The sequence below is a fragment of the Polyergus mexicanus genome, unplaced genomic scaffold, assembly GCF_030449975.1.
Source record: "Polyergus mexicanus isolate NDT 795.1 unplaced genomic scaffold, iyPolMexi1.0 SCAF_8, whole genome shotgun sequence".
NCBI classification, from domain to species: domain Eukaryota; kingdom Metazoa; phylum Arthropoda; class Insecta; order Hymenoptera; family Formicidae; genus Polyergus; species Polyergus mexicanus.
The window spans coordinates 5352024-5362729 of record NW_027223328.1 but is presented as its reverse complement, the minus strand read 5'-3'; the positions used below and the strand labels follow the sequence as shown (position 1 = coordinate 5362729).

Below are 10706 nucleotides of genomic sequence, written 5' to 3'. Positions count from 1 at the left end.
GGGAGTAAAAACAATATTATTTATATAAATATTTAAAAGGTGTAAAAAAATATTTAAAAAGTATAAAAATTCTTCAAGTTAATTAAAACTTACTTGTTACATTTCTTCTTCTTACACGGTGAAGTTTCATCAGCATCTTGAATCGGAACATAATAATCCATGCGGCTTTCTTCAATGGGATACATCTTTATATGAACCTTTCACACAAGTGGTCAATGCAATACTGGATGTATTGAACATATTTAAAATATGTATTAGCGCTGCAAAATTGCAATGTGGTGGAGATTATTGATGACGCGATATTTTTTTAAATTTTTCCATTCAAGCGCCGATGTACGGCTGCTTCGCGATGACATCATCAACAGGTGTGAGATTTAGCCGAATGCATAAAAAATGCAACGTAATATAAAATTTTCAAGCGCCGATGTGCGGCTGCTTCGCGATGACATCATCCTCAGATATCCAAACGACCGTGTCAAAACATGGCAAAATCGTGAAATATAAAGATAATCCTCATGATTAAATTGCACTAACATTGGACAGCAGCGTGTAATTTGAAACTTTTGCGATGCATCCGGGATTTGACATCATCTCTAGACAACAAAATAAATGCAATAATCGATATTAGTCAAAATGTACGTGACAAATCGCGAAATAAAGATTTAGTTAATACACATGATGAAAAGAGACATCAAGATAGAATATAAAATCATGGTAAAGAGGGACACACTGTCAGTATTTTTGCAAAGAGTTCCGAGACAAGAGCTATTAATAAGCGCATCTTGTTTGCAAAAATTTTTGGCATAAATTTAGAAATATGGCGGAAAACAATGCCAAACGAAATCTATGCGAGCAATCTGCAAGGGTGAATTCGATAGAGGAGTACGTTGCGTGGGAGCAACGATGTTACGAATATATCGAATCGGTGGAAGAGCAAAGCCGAATCAAACGTCCACGATTATCGATCGGGATTCGACAATAGCTGATTACCCGAATCGCAAGACTCGAGGGATTGAAGAACTCGTTACGCAGGCGTTTTGTACACGCGGGCGCAGGATGCAGTACGCGGCAACATGGATTGATTTGGCGAGAGATCGATACGGCGTTCGAGAGTCGCATATTGACTGGCGCGGTTATAAATGATAATCACATCGAGTCTCGTCAATTTTTCGAGGATGTGAAAGACATTGTGCTCGAACACGTGCAAAATGTGATGAAAAAACACTTTAATGTGAAAATTAATATACATTGTTCAATGGTGAATTTGTGACGGGTGATAAGTGCGTAAATAAAAGTATCAATACGAGAAACTATGAACTCTTTCGCACATCCGATTTACGCGAATGGTACGAGCGGCGCGTTGTCGAGCCCACTCTAGCATCGCTCGAAGAATTTCAGGAACGCGATAGCGGGTGGGCATTGTCGCGAATACTCGATTTAACTGTAAATATAAATAAATATAATCCAATGCGCGCAGGGTGCTACATTAAATTACCGCGAAAAATAACGATGAAGAGAGCGGTAATAAACGTGCAATCTAATGACAATGCGTGTTTCGCGTGGGCGGTGGTCGCCGCTTTATATCCAGCTGAAGATCATGTTTATCGGGAATCTTCGTATCCTCATTACACGACAGTGCTGAATCTCCAGGACATTGAGTTTCCAGTGACTGTGAATCAAATAAAAAAATTCGAACTTGCCAACGATATCACAATCAATGTATATGGTATAGTATCGAGGAAAAGAACATTGTCCCGATACGTCTGAGTGAGCTGAAAAGAGACAAACACGTCAACCTGTTGTACATTGAAGACAACAACGTTGGACATTTCGCGTGGATCAAAAATCTATCCCGCCTCGTGACCTCGCAATTGAGCAAACATAATGGTCAAAAATATATCTGCGATCGGTACGTATATATTTAATAAATTATATTGCAGAAATCTTTGAACAAAAATTAAAAATTATTTCTTTTACAGATATTTGCACTACTTTGGCTCGAACGACAAGTTACAGTCACATACGGTGGACTGTCGAGAGATGAACGAGTGCGCTATTCGATTACCGAGCGATAAGGACAAGTGGCTCACGTTCAACAATTATAATCGGAAGGAGCGGCTTCCTTTCGTCGTTTCCTGTACGCCGATCTGGAGTGCGTTTTAGAGAAGACGGAGGAAGAGAGAAACTACCAACATCACAAAGTATTTAGCTTAGCATATTATGTACATTGTTCGTACGATGATTCCTTATCCGCGTATCATTCCCGTTGCGATATCGATTGCATATCATGGTTCGTCGAAGAACTAAAAAATTTGGCGCATCGTGTAAAAATTATTTTATCAGCTAATGTCCCATAGTAAATTTAACATCAGATGAATAGGCAAATTTTCATAGCGTGACACAATGTCACATTTGCGAGAAACCATTTGTACAAGACGATACACGCATACGCGATCATTGCCATCTGACCGGGCGATACAGAGGTCCCGCGCATTCAAATTGCAATTTAAATTATAAAGATTCTTTTTGCATTCCAATAGTTTTTCATAATTTATCCGGTTACGACGCGCACTTCATTATCAAGGAAATAGCTACAGCGTTCGAAGAGGGAATCGAGTTACTTCCGATAACAAAGGAAAAATATATATCATTTACGAAAAATGTTAAACTTACCGAAGAGAAATCAAAACATCATATTAAATTGCGTTTTATCGATTCGTATAAATTTCTCACAGCTAGTCTCGATAAATTGGCATCATTCTTGAATAAACTCAAAATTTTTAAATCTAAACTTCTAAATTTACCAAACGACGATTTCAAATTATTATCACGGAAGGGCGTCTTTCCGTACGAATATGTTGACTGCGTCGACAGGTTACAAGATACGTGTTTACCACCGCGCGAATCATTTTACAGTTCCTTAACCGGTGACACAATATCCGAGAGCGATTACGCGCACGCCGAGAACGTGTGGAAGCGGTTCTCCATTCGAACGCTGGGCGAATACAGCGACTTGTATCTCAAAATTGACGTCTTGTTATTAGCAGACATTTTTGAAAATTTCCGCGAGAGTTGTATTAAAAGTTATGGGCTCGACCCCGCGTATTACTACACTCTTCCCGGATACACGTGGGACGCCATGTTAAAGCATACGAATATTACATTCGAATTGCTTACGGATATCGACATGGTTATGTTTATCGAACGCGGAATACGCGGTGGTTTGAGTTAATGTTCCAACAGATACGCACATGCTAATAACAAGTATATGCAATCGTACGATCCATCGAAACCTTCAACGTATCTCACATATCTTGATGTAAATAATTTGTACGGATGGACAATGTGTCAACCCTTGCCCTATGCAGATTTTCGATGGGTCGACGACGTATCCGATTTTGATAAATCATCGATCGCGCTCGATTCGCCTATAGGGTATGTGGCGGCCTACGGCAACCACAAAATTGCGATAACACGATATTCGCGAAGTATTATCGTTTCTCGCAAGCGCTCGTCCGTACGCGCGTAGTGCGAGAGGCGCCGCTAGTCGGCGCAAGGCGCTCGAGACAACAAGAATGTGGAAAGCAGTCCGGCGGGCATATAGCGCGTCAGCGCGTAGTTGCGGGCAACACCGCTAGGCGGCGCAAGACGCCCGGGCCAACCTGCAAGTAGAAAGCCGTCCAGCCGGAATATAGGGCAGACCCCCTGCAGAGAAAGAACGAAGAAAGTTATAGGCGCCAGACGCCTCACTTCCTAGCGCAAGTCGCTAACGAACTTCCTAAAACGTTGGACAAACGCCACGGCGCCAGTCGCCGCAATGCCGCCAAGACGCCACGGACTAAAAGCGCCAGCACGCTGCCCACAGTGGCAGAAATCGCCCTCCGGCGAAAAACTCGCCCAACGCCGCTCCATTTAACATCGGCTAAACGGAGACGAATAGGCGCTCGCTCGCCTCCAGCCTTAGGCGCACGGTCGCCTCCACCGCACGGCGCTCGCTCGCCTCCAACCTTAGGCGCACGGTCGCCTCCTTCGCACGGCGCTCGCTCGCCTCCAGCCTTAGGCGCACGGTCGCCTCCATCGCACGGCGCTCGCTCGCCTCCCGCCTTAGGCGCTCGGTCGCCTCCAGCATCCGGCGTTCGACCGCCGCCAGCAGCAGGCGGCCAGTCAACGCATCCTCTGGTCACGGTAGACCTGACCCTCGGCGCCAGTCCAACCTCGGCCAGGTACGAACCACCGGCTCCAGGAGCCCCGCTACCGGAGAAAAAGAAGACCGAGGCTCGGCTACTGGCACTATTCGGCGCTAGCCCGCCGAAATCCACCACCGGGCAGGGCACCAAGAGGGACCGACCAATCACGCCAGATATTGGTCGCCCACGGAGTACCACGCCTCCGGTTCAGTGGTACCCTCCACCGCTAATTTCACCCCTGCGAAGGACACCCCTGAAGGAAAGTATCGCCACGCAGACGAGTTCTATTATAATCGGTATCGACGCGGCGACACAGACAAAGCGACGAGGAGGAAAAGCACGCAAATTACTATTAAATAATAACAATCAAACCCGAAATCGAAATTACGATAAAGAGAACCGGCATAATTGTAAATGGAGAACCCAATAAAATATATATTTTCGATAAATTACACATTTATTTCTCTACCTATAACTTTGGGTTAAAAACTGCGGACTAGGATATAACTACGCGTATAACCGCGCACCAAACGCCCAAAAGACCCATAGGGTACATCCTTGAAGTCGATCTCGAGTATCCGCAACGTGTTCAGGATGCGCACACTGACCTACCGTTTTGCCCGACACGCGACAAACCACCTGCTAAGCGGCAGGATAAGCTGCTCGCAACCTTATATGTTAAGAAGCGTTACGTAATACATTACCGCAACCTACAGCAATGCACGCGACACGGGCTTCGAGTTACAAAAACACATCGAATATTACAGTTTTCGCAGTCTCCATGACTTCGCAGTTATATCGAACTCAATACACAATTCCGAACACTCGCGAGAAATGATTTTGAAAAAAATTTATATAAATTAATGAATAATGCGGTATTTGGCAAAACGATGGAAAATGTGCGCAATCACGTTAATATTAAGCTCGTGACACATTGGGATGGAAGATATGGCGCAGAGGCGATGGTCGCAAAACCAAATTTTCGAAGTAGAAGCGTGTTTTCGGAGAATCTGATCGCCGTTGAATTGCGCAATCTCGAATAAATTAAATTAATAAACCAATATACTTAAATTTAATAAACCAATATACGTGGGTATGTGTATACTCGACATATCCAAGATATGTTTGTACGAGTTTCACCACGATTACATGGTACCTATGCATCGAGAGAAATGTAAAGTCATGTACACCGACACCGACAGTCTCATATATCACATCGAGTGTGAAGATGTATATGAGAATATAAAGCGCAACGTCGACAGATTCGATACCAGCGATTATGCGGTGGACAATGTGTACGGTATACCTGTCGTAACCCGACCAATTTCTTAATATATTAAAGAATAAAACAATAAAGTGACACAGAAAAGTGTAAGAAAGAGCTGAGTAAAGCAAAGCATTAAAATTAGAAAAGAGATCAAGGAAAGATAATTAAGAAAGAGCAAAGTAATAAAAGGATATTAATAAAATAAAAGTAATATACGTGACTAAAGAGAAGGAAATCACGGTCAAGTTCTCGGAAGCTGAGTAAGCAGCTGACGAGACAGACTGACAAGCGGAGCACGAGACATGCTCCGGTCAGGGACACCACACTCCTCCCCAATCAACGACCTAATTAATTAAGAGATATTATAAGCTCGAGATGCACCTCGCGAGGGAGACGACTCGAGGGAGACGACTCGAGAGAGACGACTCGCAGACTACTCGCTCGCTCAATATTATCGAAGTACCGTACGTATCGCGCCCGACTATTATAATCGCGAATAAGTGAAAGTGTATTAAATCTTGCAAAATATACTAAATTATATCTAACGTCCGAGAGTGTCTTATTTCGAGCGTGGATCCTATTCCTTTGGGCGTACAAATCCCAAAAGACCTCTTCCTTAGCGGCTAGAGACACAACATTAATTGGTGGCAGCGGTGGGATACGCCAGCTCTAACAAGATCAACACCGGCAAAGGTCCACGAAGCAGAAAATTCCGTGGAATCGACAGAACGAGAGACAGCAAGGATAACTCCGTCAGACAGTCGACATCTACAACCGAGGGAAAAGGAAGTCTAGCAGGAACTTCGAGACACCCGGTATATCGAGGCGACAACGAGAAGCGCAACCTGAGAAGGCGCACCGACCTATCTCAACAGCACGCGACGATCAACGCCCGACGGCCGACATCGAACGAGAGAATGCTGCTCATCGTATTATTGTAAGTCGAGAAATCAAAATTTGTAAACGCGTGAATGTCGGAAAACCGAAACGCACCACAGAAAAGCGTAGCGAATAAATCGTGGCTATTTAGCGAACCAGCGAATAGAGCCATTAGAAATAGCGCAGTAAACCCTATAAGAGTAGCAGTAGAAGCACTCCGGGATATACGCGATAACGTACGAAGAAATCTAAGCGCATTAAATTCAAGCGAGAATTTGTCCGAACCAGAACTCGGAGCAAACGTTGTAATCGAACGCGAATTTCCATTTGGCGAATTAGATAACAGTTTAATAGCGAACAATATAGAACTAGATGTTGAGGTCGAATCATCAATAAGCGCGTCTAGTAGACTAACACACCGCCGCGAATTCTCACTAACGTCATACGATTCAAGTATCTTTGACCCCGACGAAATCTATCGCATTCGAGACATGTATAACTCAAACGCTTCCGCATCGCAACCCATCACATCAGAAGATATCGATGAGGGAATTAGGCGATTACAAGAAGAAGCAATCAGAAACGCGACACAATCAAACGCGCAAGCTCAGCACAAACCGCAGAAAAAAACGGACGAAGCAGCCGACGACTTTAGGGAAATATTGCGGGAAATGAGAGAGGAAATTAGACGAGAAATTAGAAGTATGCATGCCGAGATATACGATTTGAAAATTAGAGGACCGCAACCCCGACAAAACAACGGGCATAGAACTCCGCCGGAAGAAAAAACCGAGACCGTATACGAGTTCACACCCGAGGACGTACGACATCGAAGAGGACGCGGATTTTTACCATTAAAAGAGGCTCGTGGAATGATTCCGGAATTCGACGGATCACCTAATAAATTACAAGAATTTTTGAGCGCGACTACATATTCAGTCGAACACATCGACCCGTTAGATGAAGTAACGCTATTAGGAGCAGTATTATGCACGAAATTAAAAGGCAGAGCGATGCTAGATTTCCAAACGCGAAAAATTCGAGACTTCGCACAATTAAAAAATGAATTAGAGGTCTGCTATGCGAGTAAAAAGAGTACGACACATCTACAAATCGAATTCAATACGCTAAAACAGAAAAACGGAGAAAGCGCACGAACTTACGGACTTAGAGCAGACAAATTAGCCATGGAGCTATACGAATCAATGATGGAAGGACGACATCATACAGTAGATAATAAACGCGCAATAATGGAAATAATACAACAACAAGCCTTAGAGAATTTCCAGATAGGATTGCAGGACGAAATTAAAACAATTGTTCGATCGCGAGTATATGCTACGTTGCAAGAAGCAATAGCAGCGGCCAGCGCGGAAGAAAAGGTTAAAGGACCACCCGCGACCGGTACGCGAAGCAAAATAAATTTCACACCGACCTATAAACAAGAAAATAAAATAAACGTGCAATGTCAAAAATGCGGAAAAATTGGGCATTACGGCCGAGATTGTCGAACTAGCCGATACACAAATCGATTCTCATTGCCGAAACCCGATAGACAACCCCGCGTAAATACGGTAAATAAATATTGCCACTATTGCAAGAAATCTGGACACGATCGCGAAGAATGTTGGTTATTACACGGACGACCCAATAGAGATCAATCGAGCCGAATCAAACAATATAATTCGCGACCGGAAAATAAAAACCGCAAGAATAGCGAGCAAGGAAAAAAGAAATTTAACCCAACGCCAAGTAGCGATGAGGAGGAAAGGAACGAAAGAAAGTCGCACCGACCTGCAATGGAATATTAAGTATCACACTTCAAAGATACGCCGCATATACAGACAGGATTGGACCTCGTCACATTACCAATGCGAGAAGCGAAACGCGAAAAAATAAACTTACTATTCGATACAGGAGCCGCAATATCATTAATTAAAGTGAAACATTTAAAAGGCGAAACGTTAATAGAAGAAGAAAAAATAACGCTCACCGGCGTAACGGGACATAAGATATGTACACTTGGAAAATTTAAGGCGACAATAACTCTGAGAGAGCGCCGAATTAAGCACACTATGTACGTTGTTAAGGATGATTTTCCGATAGAATATGACGGAATACTAGGAGTTGATTTCCTACGAAAACATCAAGCCACTTGCAATTATAAAACAAAACAATTAAAAGTAGGACAGCATATCTTAAAGCTTTACCCCTATCTAAAAATGACGCTGAAACCACGTAGCGAAACTATAATACAGGTCGCTACTGACAAGAATACGATAGGCGTGATAAAGGCAGAAGAAACGATACCAGGAATATTCATAGGTAATTGCCTAGTAGAACCTATGAATTACCTATGTGCAGCCAGCATTATAAATACAACGGATAACACAATCGAAATGCTAATGCCGCAAGTAAATGTGGGATCTAGATTCTGGGAGTATTGAGAACGCTCAATCACGTGATCGACATACAGGTGACATGCCTCGACCGCGTGCGTGTGCGTGTTGGGCCTGTCGCTAATACGATTCGGAGCGGGAGTCGTCTACCGGTCGCCGAAACGATAAGACGTATTAATTTAACTATACCGCGCAACAATATACTCGTGTCAAATAAATGTAGTATATGAGAAATAAAGATACCACAATTTTGGGGCTCTGCCGGGATCGCGAGTGAATGCGGTTGGATAATCGAGCGATATGAGACAGCCGCGGTGCCGGTGTACTGAAGACGAATAAAGACGAGTTAAAGACGAAGAAGCAATACAGTGCAAAGTCGATAAGGGGCGACTGAAGGACGATTTAAGACGATTACAAGACGAAAGGTGTACGGAACAGTATACCGAAAACATGAGTAAAGCTAGTCGAGCGACGAAGAACGCAAGTGATTTTACGGTGGCCGAGCTAAAAGATATATTAAAATCACTTGGGCAGAGCACAGGAGGAACGAAGGCCGAGCTGATTGGCAAATTGATGGCGCTGGATCCGGAAGGTGCCTGGATGGAGGCGTCTCTCGGTGAGGGTGAAAATGACGACGGAAGGACGAGTGACCTCCATGGGGGTGACGACGGCAGCGGCAGCGATGAGCGTGCGCGACATCGCTTGACACCGACGAAACCAAGGGTATCCGCGGACGGCACAATGCAGCGAGAAATGGAGCTTATGCGAAAGGAGAAAGAATTGATGCAGCGTGAGCTCGATCTGGCACGATACGAGATAGAACTTTTGCGGCGCAACACAGAGAATGCACCTGCGCCTGTGCTGAGACGAGAAGTGTCGCCGAGTATTCCCTCAAGGACTAACGTGAGCATAATAGCCGAATTACTCAGTTATTTCGATGGAGGTGCCGACACGTACGACAAGTGGTCGAAGCAAGTCGGGCTTCTCAAAACGACGTACGGTCTCGATAATAACACGACGAGAGTCCTGATTGGATCACGGCTAAGAGGAAAGGCACTCGATTGGTTCCATTCGAAATCGGAGCATATCGAGTTGCCGATCAACCGACTTCTGGAAGAGCTGAAGGCAATGTTTTCGCATCGGCGAAGCAAGGTCGCCATGAGGAAACAATTCGAAGACCGAACTTGGAGACGGGGCGAGGCATTCAGCGAATATTTACATGACAAGGTAATATTGGCTAATCGCGTCCCTGTTCCCGATGACGAGATTCTCGATTACGTCATTGACGGTATATCGGATCCAGCATTACGGGATCAAGCCCGCATACAGAGGTTCGGATCGACGATAGCATTGCTAGAGGCATTTGAGAAGATTACTATTCAACCCAGAGGACAACCGAACGGCGCTTCCGGTGGGAGATTCGACGACAGGAGTTTCAGATTCCAGAAGATCGACGGAAAGGAGGCGCAGAGTAGTGACAGATGCTGTTATAATTGTGGCCAGCAGGGTCACGTTAGTGCGAAGTGTCCGTCTAAGAGTCGCGGCATAAGGTGTTTTCGCTGTAGCGAATTTGGACACATTGCAGCGAAGTGTTCCAAGAATCAATCTGCGACGAGGGAAGCAAACACGGCAGAGAGTGTCGGCGGTGTTGGGCAGGCGGCTCAAAAAAGATGCGGCAAGAGTGTTTCGTTGTTTGGGTGCGATGTGGCTGCGTTGATTGATTCGGGTAGCGATCTAACATTAATGCGCGAGCAGAGTTACGTTGAGGTAGGCGCGCCGCCTCTGCAGGGTGACAAAACTCGATTTCGCGGTATTGGCTCGGGCATAGGCGGAACACTCGGTAAGTTCCGTAGCGAAGTAGGGATAGACGGCCATTCGTATCCGATGACGGTGCATGTGGTAGCGGATCCGCTGATATCGCATAATCTGTTAATCGGAAATGATTTCTTGGACACCGTAGAGACGAATATTAAG

At 44.6% G+C, this 10706-nt stretch overlaps 1 protein-coding gene across 1 annotated transcript; it reads left to right on the top strand.

Moving 5' to 3' along the window:
* Nucleotides 1–6425: 6425 nt before the first annotated feature.
* Nucleotides 6426–8144, top strand: LOC138935817 (uncharacterized). Its single transcript, XM_070300647.1, has one exon. The coding sequence runs from the start codon at nt 6426–6428 to the stop codon at nt 8142–8144; it is 1719 nt and encodes a 572-aa protein (XP_070156748.1).
* The last annotated feature ends 2562 nt before the right edge of the window (nt 8145–10706 follow it).